Source organism: Hyperoodon ampullatus (assembly GCF_949752795.1).
Source record: "Hyperoodon ampullatus genome assembly, chromosome: 3".
Classification (NCBI taxonomy): domain Eukaryota; kingdom Metazoa; phylum Chordata; class Mammalia; order Artiodactyla; family Ziphiidae; genus Hyperoodon; species Hyperoodon ampullatus.
Window position 1 is genome coordinate 19,293,677 of NC_136916.1, and position 21,084 is coordinate 19,314,760.

The following is a 21,084-nucleotide window of genomic DNA, read 5'->3' on the forward strand; positions in this document are numbered from 1 at the left end:
GACTAGAGAAAAAGCCAGGCTGTCCCTACTCCAACCCACCAGCTCCTTTGTTAGAGATCTTGGTTGATTTCGATAACTGACCATCTGGGCTCCTGGGTTTCCTCTTCTTGTGCTTTAGGTTCCTGCTCTTACATTTTATTTATTTATTTTGAATTTTTGAATTTTATTTTACTTATTTTTTTATACAGCAGGTTCTTATTAGTCCTGCTCTTGCATTTTAAACTCACCAATAAATAGTGAGCCTTCAAAATCCTAGGCAGCCCACCCTCAACCCCAATAAAAGCAGAACTCCAGGGACTTCCCTGGTGGTCCAGTGGGTAAGACTCCGTGCTCCCAATGTAGGGGGCCCAGGTTCCATCCCTGGTCAGGGAACTAGATCCCACATGCTGCAACTAAAGATTCGCATGCCACAACTAAAAAAAAAAAAATCCCGCATGCCGCAACAAAGATCCCGTGTGCCACAACCAAGACCTGGCGCAGCTAGCTAAATAAATAGATAGATAAATAGATAGATAGTTAGATAACAGAACTCCAGGCCTGTGCTCTCTCTCTCTACCTGTGACTTTGCTGTATGACCCTATGTGTCCCATGTAATTTCTAGGACTTGAAAGTAATAAAATTTTTTTTTCAAAGCTTCCTATTAGTTATTGCTGAGGGCATCTTACAATTATAATAAGAACCACAAGGGCCGGTCCAGCCACAATATTAGTTATCTATAGGCTGAAAGCTGCACAAAACATGACACTTACCACATCTCCATTGAACTCACCAGTTTGACCTGTGCAAAAGTCACAGTGATCTTGAAGAATGAGTGATGCCTACTATAAACTTAATGAAGTGGTCACTAAAACTCCACCTGCTGCCCCAGGTGTAGTATCTTTCCTGGAGCAAATTGACATGTTCTTGAGCACTTGCTTTGCAGCTACTGACCTGGTGTATGCCCTTTTCTCTATACCAAGTCGTAAAGGCCACCAGAAACAGTTTGCTTTTACTTGTCAGGGCTAACAGTGCACTTTCACAGTCTTGCCTCCGGGCTATACCAATTCTACTTTCTGTCATATTATTCTGGACAGATCTTGATTATCTTGACATTCCACAAAACATCATACTCCAAGCTCACTGATGACATTATGATGATTAGATTTGATGTTCATAAAGTAGCAGATACTTTAGAGGCCTTAGTAATGTGTCTGTAAATTAGAAGGTGGGAGATAGGTCCCACAAAACATAATACATATTCATTGAAAAAAATCCCCTTATAAGAGGACTCAAACTCAAGCTCAGTGTAGTTAAAACCCCTGTTGTTCAGGGGTCAACTGTATATATCACATTTGAATGTGCTACTTGGACCCACCTATAGAATCAACTGTAAGCCTGGTTTACAGATTGTTCTGTCTTGTATGCTAGTATCCCTCAGTGCCTGCCACTCAGGGTTGATGCTGAAGGATGCTGGTGAGGAAAAACATTCCCATGGGTAGAACTCTGAGCAACATACTTAGTTGTACACAATGTCCAGACTGAGAGATGGCCAGTAGTACATATGGATACCAGCTCTTGGGCAGTTGATGTTGGTTTGATTGGATATGTGTTAGGCATCACCAGAAAAACATGAATATATATATTATATGTATCACCAATATGAGATATATGTATATATATTAGAATATATAATATATATATTAGGATATATCTACATTTATATATATTTAGGATACAGGCATATATCGTTTCATTATGCTTCACTTTTCTGTGCTTTACAGATATTATGTCTTTTTGCAAATTGAAGGTTTGTGGCAACCCTGTGTTGAGCAAGTCTATCTGTGTGATTTTTCCAACAGTATTTGCTCACTTCGTGTTTCTGAACTCACCTTACTCAGGCTGATCCTGCTAACACCAATGCTGAAGGCTTACTATGTTAGCACCAGAGATCAATACTGATGCCCTGGTGGCAGGTTGACTTCACTGGACCTCTTCCATCTTGGAGGGAGCAGAGACTTGTCCTCACTGGAGTAGATACATTCTAGGTGTGGATGCGCCTTCCCTGCCCCACGATGCTTCTGCCAGGAGCACTATCTATGGACCAAAGAACACCTTATTCACCGTCATGGTACTCTCCATAGCATTGCTTCTGATCAATGACTTCCATAGCATCTCTTCTCTCACAGCAAAGCGAATGCAGCAATGGGCTCTTGGCCATGGAATTAACTGGTCTAACCATGTACTACATCACCTAGAAGCAACTGAGCAAATTTTGAAAGCTTACTGGTACAATGTAATGGCTTATGAAGACTCAGTTCCTGTGTCAGATGGGAGTCAGCATCCTGAAAGGATGGGGTGCTATCTTAAAGGATATTGTAAATGCTGTGAAGGATATTGTACACGTTTGAAACAGAGAACATATATGGTGCTATCTCCCCCATAGCCAGAATATACGGGTCTTGGAATCCAGGGGTGGAAGTGGCTTGTTTGCCACCAAACCCGTAGATTCAGTCATAGAGTTTTTGCTTCCCATCCTGACTATCTTGAGCTCTGCTTGTTTGGAGTTCTTAGTCCCCAAAGAGGAGCTGCTCACCCAGGGCTCCAGGTGAAGAACCCCAATCAGCGAGGCCCTCTGCCAGACTTTACAGAGAAGAAAAGCATGACTGATGTGTCTGTGAAGAATCCAGGAGAAGGACAACCTCTCAAAGGCCCTCGTGTCTGGAAAATACATTCTGGGCGGTATTGGAAGAGTTTTGATTCTGTCAGGTTTATACAACAAGAGAGACATCAGCCGTGCATACTGATTTTTATTTATTTGTTCATCTAAATGGAAAGAAAATTCAGGGTTTTAAGGTCTGTAGAAATGGACAAACGTTTTCCAGGCCTCTGAAGCACTTGAAGATACAATTAAAAAGAAAAACTTCCTTATTCTCTTGTCTGCATAAGTTATAGCACTAACTTAAAATAGACTTAATAACTTATAGAGCAGGGCTGCTGGTTAAAACAAAATTAACGTTAGTCCAATTACAGCCTCATTTAACCATCACTGGTGATTCTGAGAAGGTTATTATTGTTCATATACTCTACTTACTTCTTGATAAAGGGCCCACTCATGCTTTTAAAACATTGCTTGTTTTGTCCATATTTTAATGCTGTAGTTAAGTGCATGGACTCTGGAATTTGATGCTGGGGTTTGAATCCTGGCTCAGTCACTTTCTAGCTCTGTGATCTTAGTAAGTCAATTAACCTCTCTGTTCTTAAGTCCCTTATCTCTAAAATGAGGATGATAGCAGTACCTGCTTTTTCTTAACTTAATTTTTTAAAATTGGAGTATAGTTGACTTATAATGTTGTGTTAGTTTCTGCGGTACAGCAAAGTGAGTCAGTTATATGTACTGACTCATGGATATACACATATCCACTCTTTTTTAGATTCTATTCCCATATAGGTCATTACAGAGTAGTGAATAGAGTTCCCTGTGCTATTCAGTAGGTTCTTATTAGTTATCTATTCTATATAAGCAGTACCTACTTCAAAGTGTTGTTTGGAGCATTACAATATGCAAAGTCCTTACAATAGTGCTTGGCCCATAGTAAGCGATGAATAAATGTTAGCAGTTGTTAATATGATAATTTGGCAATGCTTGCTCTATGTCGGCTTGCCAGGAATATAAACCCTTTTATATCCTCTCTCTCTTTTTCTCTAGCAAACCTGCAGAACACCTGCTAAATAACTTATGGATTAAATTGTGTCCCCTGTTCCCGTCCCCTCCTCCCTGCCCTACATTCATATCTTAAAGCCTTAACCACCAATGAGACTGTATTTGGAGATAGGACCTTTAGGGAAGTAATTCAGGTTAAATGAGTTCACAAGGGTGGTGATCTAATCTGATAGGACTGGTGTCCTTACAAGAGGAGGACGGACGAGACACCAGAGATTTCTCTCCCTTTGCAGGTACACAGAAGGAAGGCCGTGTGAGGATGCAGAGGGGAGGCAGCCGTATACTAGTCTGGAAGAGCAACCACACCAGAAACCAATCCTGCTGACACCTTGATCTTGGACTTCCAGCCTCCAGAACTGTGAGAAATAAATGTCTTGTCGTTTAAGACACTCAGGCTATGGTATTTTGCTATGGCAGCCTGATCAGACTAAGACAGTGACCATGAAATGTTTTAACTCACATTTTCAGTGAGAGACAACTGAGCAGTCCTGAAGTACAACACGTGATGCCATCCTCCATGCCACTGGGAAAGTCTGGTACCTACCATGGGGGGGGTGGGGTCGCCGTGAGGAGTCATATACCCTCAGGACTACTGTCCACTTGCTCCCCTCAATATAACTACTTTTTCTACAAAATTAATGGAGGCCTCAGGCTGACTACTAGCTATGCAGGGGTTAGTTATTACCTGTGAGGAGCTCTTTACTCTGATTTCTTTCTTCTTTTAGGCTCATCACAGATGATTTTGTAGGAGTAAGAATTTGGTCCATTGAGTCATTGATCAGATTCTGGATTAGTGTGACCTCATGTCGGCTGGAGCCTTCCATTCTCTCAGGAGCTGGGCAGCGCTGGCTGGAGTCCTGGTCATTCCACTTCTTGAGATGCCGAAGCCCTCCCTAAGATGTCTTCTGGTTCCCTGAGGCTGCCCTTTTCACACACTCTTCCTCCCCATTCCTTGTCCCACAGTGGCTGGATCTGTGCCCCAGAGTTGCCTTTCGAAAGCTTCAGTCACAAGAAGCACTCACGAATTCAGTTGTCCTAACCGAAGATTCAGGGATCACGGTAAGAAGGTTTGGGGATCATGGGAGGTGAGGCCCCAGCCTTGGAATTTTCTCTCCTGCTTCTCTACACTCTTTTCTCTTTACCTTTCCTTCCAGAATTCCCTAAGAGCTCTTCCCTTCAGTACAGAGAAGAATTCATCTGGATTCTAAGATTTACACTTGCAGATACCCTGGTTAATATGCTTGCAGAACAAAGAGCCTTCCATTTTAAGGCAGTTTTGCTTATAAATTTATTATAAATATATATTATATAATATGTACGACATATGCATATGTGTATATTATATGCATATTATGTATATGTATTGCCTATATAAAATATTACATATTTATAAATATCCTCTTTTTTCTTCTTACTACATTAGGAGCAATTAAGGCAATTTGGAGATAAAAGGAACTGCTGAGTTTAGGAATAAAGATTTAACTGTGGAGTTTGGCTCTCCTCACAGCCACTCATTGACTTGTGAAAAGCTGTTTGCAATTTACTTCTGAATTTATTTCTCAGGTGAAGGGTATTCAGAATCTGAATGTAGGAATTATGTAAAACATGAAATCATGTAACTGTAGCAAAATCAGAGCAGTCTGGCTTTGGCTTTTCAAATCTTTAAGGCTTTCCTAAGAGCATTATTAAAAAATAAGGGGGTGGGGTGGGGAGAGAGAGAGAGAGAATGAATGAATCCAGAAAAGTTTGTTGTATCACATTGAATTTCCTAGTTGACCTCTGCGATGGTAAAGTTAGATTTCTATGTATTTGACTCTAAATGAACTACAGAAAATGCAAAAACGTATACAGCGTAATCATGGCAATTGACAGCGATCATTCTAAGGATGCCACATCTGGAACAGGTTTTGCGCCTGGAAAGCTTCGACCAGTCGGTCCGCGGGGCGCTGCAAGAGGGCTGGGCCGCCGCTCCCAGCACTGGCTTTTCCGCGGAGCCCGGCGCTCCCCAAACACCGCGCCTGGCCCGGGGCTACGGGTCCAGCGCCCCGCGTCTCCCGAGCTTCGCGCGTCCTTGGCCCGCGTCCCGCCTCCGCCCCTCCCGCCGCCGCCCACGCCCCACCCGCGGTGGGCAGGAGGAGGCGGCGGTCGGCCCTCCCCGCGCCCTTTTTAAAGCGTCACGGGCTGGGGCCAGCCGGCTGATCCTGGCGGCGGTGGGAGCGGCGCGTCGAGCGCCCAGGGCTGCGCTTCCCCGGCCGGCGGGGCGGCGCCGTGGGCCGGCCGCTCCGGGCTCCCCGACGCCACCGGCGCCCCAGCTCCGCCCCGGGCTTCCCCGCCATGCGCCCCGGCTAGTGCGCCTCGGGCGCAGCGCCCACCAGGCCGGTCCCGCCGCTCGCCCCGCCGCCGGCATGCTGCCCCGGCTGCTGCTCGCCGCGCTCTGCCTGGCCGGCCGGCTGGGAACCTCCCGCAGCTGCCAGCTGCCCTCGGAGTGGAGACCCCTGAGCGAGGGCTGCCGCGCCGAGCTGGCCGAGATCATCGTGTACGCCAAGGTGCTGGCGCTGCACCAAGAGGTGCACGGCTTGTACAACTACCTGCCCTGGCAGTACGAGGCCGGCGAGGCGGGGCTCTTCTACTCGGCCGAGATCGAGATGCTGTGCGACCAGGCGTGGGGCAGCATGCTCGAGGTTCCCGCGGGCTCCAGGCTCAACCTCACCGGCCTGGGCTACTTCTCCTGTCACTCCCACACCGTGGTCCAGGATTACTCCTATTTCTTCTTCCTCAGGTGAGCCCGCCACCTCCCGCCCACACCACCCCCCCGGCCATTTGCGTGTGAGGTCACCTTTATTGGGAGCCGGATCAGGACCTCCCACAGGATCCTGGCCGTGCGTGCGATGTTAGATGATGCCTTGGGCTCCTTCCCGTACTCGCCTCTTTCCTGCTCCTCCCGACGTGTCTACAACATCCGGGGTACCTCTGGCTAAGACTTGGCAAAAGAGGGATGATTCCTGCGCTTAAAGGGCAGAAGAATGTTTCAGGCAAAAGCTCTAGGTGGTTTCCAGCAACAAGTAGCCAGCCTGTTGCAGGAGCAAAGGTTTATGCGGGGGGCTCCGGGGGGTGGGCGGGGAGACCCTGGTCACAGTGCTTTGAGGAATATAAAGGTAAATCAGGCAGGAGCCCTCTCTGAGTTCCATGAAAGTTGGTTTGTGGTCCAGATGAAATGCTTGTGGATAAGAATTGAGGTGATGGCTTCGACTCAAGTTTGAAATAAAGAACAGGTGGAACCCTAATTTAGGTGGGACCCTATATTTTAAGCTGGATTCGGTGGGAGTAGTTTGGGCTGGGCGGTGGTCAAAACAAAACCCCTCTGAAATCGGACCGTTGCTGGAATTCTGGCTCTGCCCTCCCTATGATTTTGAGCAAGTTACTGACCTTGTCCAGAACCTCAATAGCCTCACCTTCATGATGTGAGAAACAAGGCTGGTTGAGACTAAAACACAGTAACTCATGCAAAACACCTGGTTCAGGTTAGATGGGGAACGAATAGTTACTCTATTCTGCGCACCTGCTTAAATGCCAAGATGGGAATGGTGTGGAATGCAGCCCAGCTGTTGTCTTCTTGTTTCACTCATGTTAGCTCATATCAGCTGCCAGCAGACCTCAATGCCAGGCTCTTCGAAATAGCAAAGGTTTATGGAGGACGGTAAGGGCTCTGGGCGGGGTGTCACAGGGCTTTGAAGAATACAGAGGTGAATTAGGTAGGACGCCCTGTCTGATTGGAGACTTCTGGAATCTCGTGCAGTTCCATGAAAGCTGGTCTTGTGGTCACGGTGAAATGCGTGTGGATAAGAATTCAGACGATGGGTTCAACTGAAGTTTGAAATAAAAAACAGCAGGTGGAACCCTAAATGCATTGGTTGTCTCCAGTTGAAGGAGAAGACTGATACGTTAGATTCCATTTTGAGGTTCTGTATCTATCAAGATAGCGAGTGAATCCACGGCTGTGATGGGCCGTGGATTCACTCTCTATCTTGATCTTCAGGGGATCCAGAGGATCCAGTCTTCCCAGCCTCTGGAGTAGCAGTAAGGAAATATGGACTGACCATGACCTTGGCCTGCAGACTCACTTTTAGCTCTCGAGATTTCATGTCACTGAGAAAGAAAACAGTAAGTTCCACAGAGGGCCGTCGGGAAGCTCATGTCAACACATGTTTTCCATATTGAAGCCAGAATATCTAAGTTTAGAATACATGGCGTGCTTTGTGTTGGCTTGGGTGGTTTAGCTAGATTAAGCTGAGTTTTTTTAATTGCTTGAGAAGTAAGAGTTTCTAAATGAAGTCAGCAAGGAGTGAGACAGTGTCTTCTTGATACAGAGAAACTTCACATAGATTTTTTCATGCCTTTATTTAGGGAAAACACTGGGAACCCAGCTATAAAACTATTCAACAATAAAACTTAATTTTCCCAAGAAAAAAGAGCTGGGGCTTCCCTGGTGGCGCAGTGGTTGAGAGTCCGCCTGCCGATGCAGGGGACACTGGTTCGTGCCCCGGTCCGGGAAGATCCCACATGCCGCGGAGCGGCTGGGCCCGTGAACCATGGCCGCTGAGCCTGCGCGTCTGGAACCTGTGCTCCGCAACGGGAAAGGCCACAACAGTGAGAGGCTTGCGTACTGCAAAAAAAAAAAAAAAAAAAAAAAAAAAAAGAGCTGGAGTACTTGAGAAGACATTATTTTCTTTTCCGATTTTATAATGAAATACAGTTTTGTCTGCTGGCTCTGCGGTGGTCAGCCAACTCTTTCATCTTTTGCTATGACATGTTTATAAAACGTTAGGGCAGAAATACAGAGTCAAATGGTAGTCTGACAGATTTCTATTTCTCAGGGCTGTGTTGCCCTGATGTATGTTAACAACCGCATACAAATCATTCCTCTTCTGTTATTCTGGGACCCACTGAGAAGAGAACAGATTCTGGTCAGTGTCACAGGAGAAAGTGGCAGTGGAGACTCCCTGGTGACCCCTAAATGCCCCCTTTTGGCCGGAGGGTAACTCCCATCTCTCCTTTTCCTTTTCTTGACTTTATCTTGCCAACAGATACTTTACGTGAAGCTCTGTAAAAATATTAACTAACTTTCATACTGTCCTCACTCTGTGCCAGATGCTTTACTTACTTTTTAAAATGCAGTCCTTACACCACCATTAAATAATAAGGCGCTGTTGTCATCCTCTTTTTATAGTTTGTAAATTGAAGCTTAGAGAATTTAAGAAATTCACTTTGTGTCAGACAGGAGGTAAGTAGCAATGGTAGGACTTGAATCCCGGCTCATTACAACTGGCTTTCCTTTCACCAAGAAACACTCTGAGAAGGAAGGCCACTTGGGAGACACAAATAGACAGACACATGCGCACACTCCCCCATTCCCCAGCTCACGTTTTTTGAAAACCTTAAGAATAGACTCATGTGATGTGAGGCAGAGAAACAAAGTCACTCCTCTAATGAGAGCCATGTAAGACATTGTCGTATAAATGGCAACTGCATCTAAATCAGTGAAGTTAGAACGCACACTCACACCATGCACAAAAATAAACTCAAAATGGCTTAGAGACTTTGCGCCTTTATGAGACTTTTTCTCATAAACATAAGACATGACACCATAAAACTCCTAGAAGAGAGCATAGGCAAAACATTCTCTGACATAAACCGTGCCGATGTTAGGTCAGTTTCCCAAGGCAATAGAAATAAAAACAAATATAAACAAAAGAGACCTAATCAAAATCAAGCTTTTGCACGGCAAAAGAAACCATTAAAAAAAAGAAAAGACAACCTATAGAATGGGAGAAAGTATTTGCAAATGATGTGACAGACATGAGCTTAATCTCCAAAATATAAAAGCAGCTCATACAACTCAACAAAAAACAACCCAATCAAAAAAATGGGCAGAAGACCTTAACAGACATTTCTCCAAAGAAGACATGCAGATGGCCAGTAGGCACATGAAAAGATGCTGAGAGTCACTAATTATTAGAGAAAAGCAAATCAGAACTACAATGAGGTACCACTTCATGCCGGTAAGAATGGCCATCATTAAAATGTCTACAAATAACAAATGCTGGAGAAGGTGTGGAGAAAAGGGAACCCTCCTACATTGTTGGTGGGAATGTAAGTTGGTACAGCCACTATGAAAAACAGTATGGAAGTTCCTCAGAAAACTAAAAATAGAACTACCATATGATCCAGCAATCCCACTCCTGGGCATATACACGGACAAGACTATAATTTAAAAAGATACATGCACCCCTATGTTCATAGCAGCGCTATTCACAATAACCATGACGTAGAAACAACCTAAATGTCCATCGACAGATGAATGAGTAAAGAAAATGTGGTGTATATACAATGGAATACTACTCAGCCATAAAAAAGAACAAAATAATGCTATTTGCAGCAACATGAGTGTAACTAGAGATTATCATACTAATTGAAGTAAGTCAGAAAGAGAAAGACAAATACCATATGATATCACTTACATGTGGAATCTAAAATATGGCACAAGTGAATCTGTCCACAAACCAGAAACAGACTCACAGATAAAGAGAATAGACTTCTTGTTGCCCAGGAGGACGGGGGGAAGGGAGAGGGATGGACTGAGTGTTTGGGGTTAGTAGATGCAAACTGTTACACTTAGAATGGATAAACAACATGGTCCTACTGTATAGCACAGGGAACTATATCCAGTCTCCTGGGATAAACCATAATGGAAAAGAATATTTTTAAAAGTACATATACGTGTATAACTGAGTCACTTTGCTATATAGCAGAAATTAGCACAACATTGTAAATTAACAATACTTTAATTTAAAAAAAGACATTGTCATAAAATTGGCAACACTGTCACAGTCTTCTGTTGACTCTTGATTCAGGATGGTACACCCCATATGTATCCAGTCTACAGCTCTGCTTTTTTCCTTTTTTCCATTAGGATGGATGAAAATTATAACCTCTTGCCTCATGGAGTCAATTTCCAAGATGCCATCTTTCCAGACACTCAAGAGAACAGAAGGATGTTTTCCAGCCTTTTCCAGTTTTCAAACTGTTCCCAAGGGCAGCAACTGGCAACTTTCTCCAGTGACTGGGAGGTCCAAGAAGACACTAGGGTAAGAATTGGCTGTACTCTGAGCTACAGCAAAATAGTAGAATAGCTACATCTTGTGTGCATTTTGTGACGAAGGGAGTCAAGAGTCCTCTTCCAAAAATCCAGACCAAAGAGTATTTTTCTCCCTTCCCTGCCTGCAGTTAACAAACACTGCTCATAAACTTTGGATTTCTGAGGCTTTACTGTTTGGCGTGGGGTTCCTCACAAAGTGAGGGAACAAGATGGGATGAAGGTTGGCACACTGTGCCTCAGTTTCCTCTTCTGTAAAATGGAAACAATAGTAGCAGCTACCCCGTAGGGCTGATGGGACATGATTTAACTAGGCAGGAAATGGAAATGTGTAAAGCCCTTAGCACAGTAAGTGCTCAATACACATGAGCTATTATGACTACTATCACTATTATTATCATTATTATTGATAGCATAGGGCTCTAAGGAATTTTCTAAGAGGAAAGAAAAGGCCCTTAAGGAAATGGACTTAAATAATTATCATAGCTAACACTTCTATGATTCTTATCTATAGTTGCTAAGACGTAGAGGTACAGTGTGACCAAGGTAATTGTGGAATGTAAGGGTCGGGTAGTTTGGGGCATGAAAATATAAAAGGGATCCTTCAATCTGAGGCAGTTGCCAGAGTTGTGGAGACATTTTGAGGATTGTCACTTTCCCAGAGCAGTGGCATTGCCACAATAGACCTGTGGTGATTGTGGGACCAGGTCAGGGGAGGTGGTGGCCCATGGCTCCCAGTCTCCCATCTGAGATGTTTTTAGGACCATGTGACAGACCACTGGAGAGAGTTCTGATGTGGGGATGTGGGTGTCCCCTGAAACAAGGACTTTTTTAATGGGTCAATTTGCACATGTTTGGTGGCTTCCTTCTTTTCTCCTATCTGGGGTGGCCTTGGGGGATGTGACTTTCTCTTGTCTGGTGGATTGGCCCAGGGGAGTGGCCTTGTTTGCCCAAACCTCCTTACCTTCTGCCCAGGGCTCCCTGACACCTGGAGGCTTTCTTCATGTTCTTTGCCCAGAAACTGTTCTCATGATGGTCAGGTGCATCCAACTAAGGAAAAATGTGGATTCTTACTTCCTTAACATGACCAAGGGTTCCTTCCTTAGGCCTCCTCGACTGACAGAGATCTAGACTTCTCTGACCCTTCCTCCATGGTTTGCCAGAATTTTCTGAGTGCTTGTCTTATATTTTGCTCCCAACATGGTTCCAAGCACCTGTTTGTTAGTTTGTTTTTCTGCTCTTCATCTGGTGGTGGGTGCTGGCACCCACCCTGCATTGAACTGGACCTACCAAGTATCAGCCTGAGTATCCCCAGCCTGGGTCAGTCCTTAGCATGTTCCGAATGAAATCCTTTTAGTCTTGGTCCTTTGGGTCTCCATCCTGTGGGAGTTTTGCTTAAACTACTAAATCCTTGGTAACAATAGATTTATATCAAGAGATCAGATGTTGTTCCAAAAATACCTTATAGCTTAGCCCCCAAACTCTTTAGCTATATAACTGATTAGCCCCGTGGTCACATAATGAAGCTATTAACATTTCCCTGGAATTAGATTTTTCCATCATTAGAAAAAAGTAGAACAATAGGACCATGGAGAATTGTTTCAGTGTGAAGGCAGTCCTATTTCTGGTGGTCAGATGTTGATCTTGGGGAGAATTCCTTTTCCCTTTCATCACCCTGGTCTCTTAGACAACAAAGGGTGGGCGTGTGCATTTGCTCCAAGAGTCAGAAGCTTCTGGGGAGGAAAGTTAATTGTTACAGATTGCTGAGCTGCTGTGTAGCTGAAGGCGTTTATGGACCTTGTACTTTTCAACACTTTGGCTCTTTCCATTTTTATCCCTGGACCATTTGGAAATGTACCACATTAGAGCTAAATTAAATTAGCTAGTTCATTTGAGAATTTAGGTTTAAACGAAAACTAAGTTGGCTTTCTGGTAAATGTTGTTAGCATTTACATTTTACAACACTCCTTGAGAAATTTTTATGGCCTCTGGAGTGATTAAAGTAGCTGTGACTTGAAGATCTCAGAGTTAGATGAAGAGTTATTGACAATTACTTGCTCCTTTCTTCCAAAAAAGGCTAAAAATTCTCTGCCTTTTCTGTCTGAAGGTGAGCATGCTATTTTCTCTCCTAGGCAGTCTAAACACATCATATTACATCAGAAGCTATGTTTTTCCTAAGGTGGTGGGGTCTCTGTCTTAGGAGGGACCAGAGGAGCTGTGCAGGTCACCTTTTTACTCCAGTTAGACTCTTGCTAATTGGAACACACGAATCCTTCATTTGTTCTGAGACCTTTATGAATGGCCTTGGATGTCGCACGTTAACATGGCTTTCTTGAATTACGTGCCATATCTTAGATGATGATAAATCCTGGAGGAAAGCTGAGTTCTTGTCCTTTCCACTGTTGCAGCTGCTCTTCTCTAAGCCCCCAGTCAGCTTGAACGGTGGATCTAGGCTCTGGTTGTGAAGGGCACATCTCCTTCTTTTGTCTCATAGTTCTCACTCACTCGGAGCACCACATGAATCTGGGACTCTAGGGTCCATCTGGAGGTTAAGAAATGGAACCAGAGGAAACTACGTAGGGAAACATTTTGTGATGCACACCCAGGGTGACCCGCAACTCATCCTCAGCAGCCGAATCCTCCCATTCTCTAGTTCCACCCTCAAACGTTCCACCCATGCCTCAGACAGTAGAAACACAATCTTGCTTTCAAAAGTTGCCAGGAGGGCTTCCCTGGTGGCGCAGTGGTTGAGAGTCCGCCTGCCGATGCAGGGGACACGGGTTCGTGCCCTGGTCTGGGAAGATCCCACATGCCGCGGAGCGGCTGGGCCCGTGAGCCATGGCCGCTGGGCCTGCGCGTCCGGAGCCTGTGCTCCGCAACGGGAGAGGCCACAACAGTGAGAGGCCCGCATACCACAAAAAAACCAAACCAAAACAAACAAACAAAAGTTGCCAGGAAATCAGCAGCGTTCCTAAGTGTTTAGTGTCTCTCTGGTGCAGTATCATGGTGTTAATGGGACTATGGGGGATGTCTTTGGCAAGTTAGAGCATCCATCCCATTTTCTGGCAGGATTCTCTCCACACCAGCCAAGAAGCTTTTCCTTCTTTTCTTCCCTGCTGGGTGAGTGTTAACAATCAAAACAGAAGTTGTCTGTTTTCCCCTCTCAGCATGTCCTGTCCCCTAGGACCAATACCCAGACTGATCCACACTGTTCTAGAATGTCATGGGATTGAAGTAAAATCTGTGAAAGACCTGCTGCCATCTTTCTGTTTTCCCATTTTGGAGTCAGGAGGGATGGTGGGGGAGCTGTCATCCTCCAAGCTGCATCCGAAGGAACGTCGACTTTTCATCAGGAGATTGAGATTGGCTCAGCCATTTCCAGAGGCGTGACCTCAGGCAGGACCCTTAATGTCTCACAACCTCAGTTTTCTAATCTATAAAATGGGGCTAAAAACGTCTAAACTGTCTCAGGTTGTTATAAGGACCTAATTAGAGCACATGTTTGAAAGCACTTTGTCAAGTCTAAAGAGTGCTCACTGTAAATTGGTAATTAGAAAGTAGGGCTTTCAAATGTAAAGGATATGTAGCTTTAAAAAAGCTTCCTGCTTCTTCCCGGGGCAGTGGCAGAGTGGTGGCAGCAGTGGTGACAGGGATATGTGTTGGAGATGGGAACAGTGATGAGGAAGCTGTCATGTGTGCTGTAATTCATTCAATAGAACTTATTGGGTTCCAGCCAGGGAGCACTTAAAAAAAATCGTTTACTGAATTATAAACCATGTTCATGTGGATTCCCAAATCTAAAAGTACAAAATGGTAGTCAGTAGAGTTTTTTTCTCCCACCTCTGACACCCATCCACCCAGTTCCCACCTACCCTCCAAACAAGTAACCACTGTTAACAGTTTCTTGTAAACGTTCGATGAGTATTCTCGTCCAACAAACAATTCAAACATGATTTATTGTCGTCTTTGACACCAGTGGCACTGCACTATGCACACTTTGCTGTGCCCTGCGTTATTCATAAGTAGATCTTAAACATCTTTCCATATCAGTGCATGTAAGTTGCTTTAAATTGCTGCATAGTATTCCATTGTATGAATGCCTCACTGTATATGTTTAATCAAGTCCCCTGTCGATAGGTAGTTATGCTGTTTCCAATCCATTGATATTACATAGAGTGCGGACATGTATAACATTATACATACCTCATTTTGTGGGATTGTTGAGTCCAATCTTTTTTTTTTAAAGATCTATTATTTACTTATTTTATTTTATATATTTTTGGCTGCATCAGGTCTTAGTTGCGGCATGTGGGATCTTCGTTGAGGCATGCGGGATCTTTTGTTGTGGTGCACGGGCTCTTCATTGTGGTGCGCAGGCTCCAGGGCATGTGGGCTCTGTAGTTGTGGCGCGAAGGTTCCAGAGTGTGTGGGCTCTCTAGTTTGCAGCACATGGGCTCTAGTTGAGGCGCACGAGCTCAGTAGTTATGGCATTCGGGCTTAGTTGCTCCGTGGCATGTGGGATCTTAGTTTCCTGACCAGGGATTGAACCCTCGTCCCCTCCATTGTAAGGCAGATTCTTTACCATTGGACCACCAGGGAAGTCCCAAGTCCAAACTTTAGCAAATGTTTATTGAGTGCCTACTGTGAGGCAGCTGCTGTGTTAGATACTAGAGTTTCAGTGTTGAGCAAAATACAAAGTTCCTGATCTCATGAAGTTTATAGTCTTAGTGTTGATGGTGGACACAATCAAAAGACCACGTTAATGACTTTATAATTTAAAATGGAAATCAATGCTCCAAGGAAAAGAAAGGAAATAATCAGGGTGTCTGATCTAGACTTAGGGGTAAAGAAAGCCTTTTCTGCTGAATTGATACTGGGACTAAAATCTGATGGATGAGGAGGTATCTTAGTTAATGTTGGGGTAACTGGGAAATGAGAGCAATCCAGAGAGGGAGAAGAATCTGTGCAAAGGCTCTGTGGTAGCAGGGTCCATGGTGCCTTTGAGGAAACCAAAGAAAGCTCCTGTGGCTGGAGGAAAGGGAGTGAGTGAGAAGAATGAGGCCAGAGCAGTAGGTGGGGTCAGACCATGCAGGGATTGGTAGATTCTGGTGAGGATTGGGCTTTGTTCTACAGTAATGGGAAACCCTTGATGTTTTGAAAGCAAGGGGTGACGGGAGCAAATTCACACACACCCACACACACACACAAAAACCACCCAAAGTGGCAGGAGTAGGGAACTGGATTGGAGGGGATCCAGGTGATATGGTAAGAACAGGTAGTGGTTGTTAGAAAGCTACCAGATAGATGTTGGACCAGGGTGGAGGCAATGGGGGTGGAGTGATGTAGGCAAACCTGAGAGAGATTTAGGAAATAAAATCGGTAGATGTTCATGACGGTTTGAATTGGGGTGGTACAAGAGGTGGGAGGGTCAAAGATAACTCCTGTGTTCCTGGCTGACTGCATGCCAGAACTAACACTGATAAATGGGGATAGGACAGGTTTGGTAGGGAATTCATGAGTCTAGGGTTGGACATGTTGAGTTGAGGTGCCCTTGAGCCATCCATGTGAGATCTTGAATGGGTGGTTGTGTCTGTTTGGAGCTTTGAGAAGAGCTCTGATTAGAAGATATACCTTTGTGTCTGATCGATAACTAATGTCAGCTGAAACTGGACACGGATGAGACTTCCATGGGAGAGGGCTTAGAGTAAGAGTTGAAGCCCTAGGGCAGGACTGAGTGGTGTAGAATGCTAACACTGGTGGAGAAGGAGCGGTCAGACTGGTAAGAGGAAAACTAGGAGAGTCAACGGCACAGAGTGTCTCCGGAAGGATAAGTGATCGACAGAACCAAAAGCTGTTGAGAAGTCAAGTAAGATGAAGTCAAGTAACCACTCGGCTTTGGTGGCAGAGATGAGGACAGTTCCATAGAGGGAGGAGAATCTAGGTTGTGGGGTGTGAGGAGAGGGTGAGACGAGGATATGGAGATAGTGGGAGTGGACAACTCCTTCAGGACGTTTGGCTGTGGAGGGTTGAATACAGATGAGGCTGCAGGTGAAGGGGGCAGAACAGCTGGGTGGGGGTGGGGGGTGGCTGTTGTATTTAAGGATGGCAGCCATCCAAAATAAATAAATAAAGATGGCAGCCATCCTGTTCAAAGCCTCTTGGTCCCTGTTTTCCTAGTCATCAGATGCTGTCTTCCCAAGTAGACTAAACTACTCGAGGGCAGGGTTATCTGTTTTATTCACTATTGTATATTTGGTATGTTTTTATGGTGTCTTACACATTTGTTGAATGTATTATCTCTCATTCAGGGAGCTCTGAGGCCTTAGTGAGCAGAGGCCTCCTCTTTCTCCCTCTCTATTTCTGATTTCTAAATTAATATTTAAAATCCACATGTAGCAGAAGTCACTCTTTTTCATGTACCGTTATGTTTTGACAGATACACATGGTTGTATAATCACAACTACAACCACAATATAGAAAAGTTCCATCATTGCCAAAACCCTCCCCTGAGCTGCTGCCATATAGTCAGACCCTTCCCCAACCTCAGCTCCTGGGAACCTCTGGTTGCTTCTCCAACTAGTTTTGCATTTTCCAGAATATCATGTGAATAGAATCATGTATGTTGCTTTTTTTTTTTCTTAGTTTGGCTTCTTTTATTTAGCACTTGAGATTTGTCTATGTTTTATGTATCTGTAGTTCACTCCTTTTTTATTGCTTAGGAATATTCTGCTATAGGGCTGTACCACAGTTTTATTTATCCATTCAGCAGTTAGAGATACTTAGGTTGTTTCCAGTTTTAGGCTACTGGAGCTGTTCTAAATAGAGATGTATGGTTTTTGTGTGAAAATAAATTTTCGTTTCTCTTGGGTAAATACCTTGGATGGGTTTGCTGGATCATAAGGTAAGTGTATGTTTAAATTTATCAGAAAATGCGAAACTGTTTTCCAGGGTGAGTGTACCATTTTGCATTTGCATTAGCCCTGTATGAGATTTCCAGTTCTGCATTCTCATCAGTACTAGGTATTATCAGTTTAAAAAAAAAAAAGGATATTCTAATAGGTGTGTGGTGCTATCTCATTGTGGGTTTAAAAAAAAAAAAGCTACATATAAGTGAGACCAAACAGTATTTGTCTTTTTCTGACTTATCTCACTAAACATGATGCCCTCAAGGTCCATCTGTATTGTCACAAATGGCAGGATTTCCTTCTTTCTCATGGCTGAATAATATTCCATTGTATGTGTATCTACCACATTTATCTTCATGCACTTGCTGATGGATACAGGTTGTTTCCATGTCTTGGCTATTGTGATTAATGATTCAATGAACATGGTACTGATTTCTTAAAGGTACTGATTTCATTTTCTTTGTGTATATACTCAGAAGAGAGTTTGCTGGATGGTAGTTCTATTTTTCATTTTTTGAGGACCCTCCATTTGGACTGTTGCCCATAATGACTGCATTAATTTACATTCCCACCAACAGTGTACAAGTGTTCCCTTTTCTCCATATCCTTGCTCACACATGTTATCTTTCATTTTTTGGATACTAGCCATCATGACAGGCATGAGGTGATATCCCATTATGGCTTTGGTTTGCATTTCCCTGATGATTAGTTGGCCATTTGTATGTTCAATTCCTTCATCCATTTTTAAATCAGGTTGTTGTTTTGCTGTTTACTTGTATGAGTTCCTTGTATATTTTGGACCAGATAGATGGTTTGCAAATTATTTTCTCCCAATCCATAGGTTGCCCTTTCATTTTATTGATTCCTTTGTTGTACAGAAGCTTTTTATTTATTTATTTATTTATTTTCTTTCTTTCTTTTTTTTTTTTTTGAGGTACGCGGGCCTCTCACTGCTGTGGCCTCTCCCGTTGCGGAGCACAGGCTCCGGACGTGCAGGCTCAGCGGCCATGGCTCACGGGCCCAGCCGCTCCGCGGCATGTGGGATCTTCCCGGACCGGGGCACGAACCCGTGTCCCCTGCATCGGCAGGCGGGCTCTCAACCACTGCGCCACCAGGGAAGCCCAAGCTTTTTATTTTGATGCAATCCAATTTATCAATTTTTGCTTTTGTTGCCTGTGCTTTTGGGGTCCTATCTAGAAAATTATGGCCCACACCAATGTCAAGAAGTTTTTTTTTCTAGTTTCAGGTCTTACCTTTAAGTCTTTATTTTGAGTTAATTTTTGTATATGGTGTGAGATAAGGGTCCAGTTTCATTCATCTGCATGTGAATCCAGTTTTCCCAACACAATGTATTTTTTAAAAATAAACTTATTTATTTGTTTATTTTTGGCTACACTGGGTCTTCATTGCAGTACGCGGGCCCTCTCTAGTTGAGGCAAGCGGGGGCTACGCTTCGTTGTGGTGCGTGGGCTTTTCATTATGGTGGCTTCTCTTGTTGCAGAGCACAGGCTCTAGGCACGTGGGCTTCAGTAGTTGTGGTGCACGGACTCAGTAGTTGTGTCTTGCAGGCTCTAGCGTGCAGGCTCAGTGCACGGGCTTAGTTGCTCCGCAGCGCATGGAATCTTCCTGAACCAGGGCTTGAACCCGTGTCTCCTGCATTGGCAGGCAGATTCTTAACCACTGTGCCACCAGGGAAGCCCCACAATGTATTAAACTATTCTTCCCCCTTGTGTGTCCTTGGCATCTTTACTGAAGACTAGTTGACTGTACATGTGTGGATTTATTTCTGGGCTCTCAATTCTATTCCACTGGTCTGTTTTTATGCCTGTATCATGCTGTTTTAATTACTATAGCTTTGTAATATGATTTGAAATCAGCAACCATGATGCCTCCAGCTTTGTTCTTTTTTCAAGATGGCTTTGACTATTCAAGATCTTTTGTAGTTCTGCACAAATTTTAGAATTGTTTTTTCCATTTCTGTGAAAAATGCCATTGAAATTTTGATAATGATGGCTTTGAATCTCTACATCACTTTGGGTAATATGGGCATTTTAGCAATATTAATTCTTCCAGTCCATGAATATGGGATATCTCTCTACTGATTTTTTGTCTTTCTCTCATCAATCTTATAAAGTTTTCAGTGCATAGATCTTTCACTTCTTTGGTTAAATTTATTCCTAGGTATTTTGTTCTTTTTGGTGCTATCATATATAGGATTGTTTTCCTCGTTTCCTTTTCAGATAGATTGTTGTTGGTGTAAAGAAATACAACTGCTTTTTTTGGCATATGTTGATTTTGTATCCTGCGACTTTACTGGATTCATATATTCTAATTTTTGTGTGTGTGGAGTCTTCAGGGTTTTCTACATATAGAATCATGACATCTGCAAACAGAGATAATTTTATTTCCTTTGTTCCAATTTAGATGCCTTTTATGTCTTTTCTTGCTAGTACTTCCAGCATTATGTTTAATAGAATTGGCAAGAGTAGGAAAAGCTTTCCATTTTCCCCATTGATTATGATGTTAGCTGTGGGCTTTTCATAAATGGCCTTTATTGTGTTGAGGAAATTTCTTTTATACTTATTTTATTGAGAGTTTTTGTCATGAATGGGTGTTGAACTTTGCCAAGTGCTTTTTCTGCATACTGAGATGATCATGTGTTTCAAATTGTTCATTTTGTTAATGTGCTGTATTACCTTGATTTGCATATGTTAAACCAACCTTCCATCCCAGGGATAAATATCATTTGGTCGTGGAGTATAATCTTTTTGATACATTGTTGAATTCAGTGTGCTAGTATTTTTTTGAAGATTTTTGCATCTATGTGCATCAGAGATATTGGTCAGTAGTTTTCTATTCTTGCAGTGTCTTTGTCTAGCTATGATATTAGGTGAGGCTGCTGTCATAAAATGAGTTTGGAAGTATTCTCTCTCCTATTTTTTGGATGAGTTTAAGGAGGATTGGTGTTAATTCTTCTTTGAATGTTGGTAGAATTCAGCTTTGAATCCATTTGGTCCTAGGCTTTTTGCTTTTGGGAGTCTTTTTATTACTGTTTGAATCTCCTTATTTGTTACTGGTATGTTTAGTTTTTCTGTTTCTTCTTGTTTCAGTATTGACAGGTTGTATGTTTCTCAGAATTTATTTCTTCTAGGTTTTCCAATTTGTTCACATAATTGTTCATAAATAGTCCCTAATGATCATTCTTGTTTCTGAGGTATCTATTGTAATGTTGCTTTCATTTCTGTATTTATTTCAGTCTCCTCTCTTTCCTTCTTAGTTTAGGTAAGGGTTTATTGATTTTGTTTATTTCTTTCAAAAAATCAACT

General features: G+C 43.4%; 1 protein-coding gene across 1 annotated transcript in view; it reads left to right on the forward strand.

Annotated features, from left to right (window-relative positions):
- Positions 1–6,099: 6,099 nt before the first annotated feature.
- Positions 6,100–21,084, forward strand: part of CCDC3 (coiled-coil domain containing 3) — a gene marked incomplete at its 3' end in the record, with an annotated part of 98,087 nt that continues 83,102 nt past the window's right edge. Inside the window, exons 1-2 of the mRNA XM_079700134.1 lie at positions 6,100–6,479; positions 10,671–10,845. Coding sequence (XP_079556260.1) covers positions 6,106–6,479; positions 10,671–10,845 — 549 coding nt within the window. The 5' untranslated portion in view covers positions 6,100–6,105. The remainder of the gene's footprint in view (positions 6,480–10,670; positions 10,846–21,084) is intronic.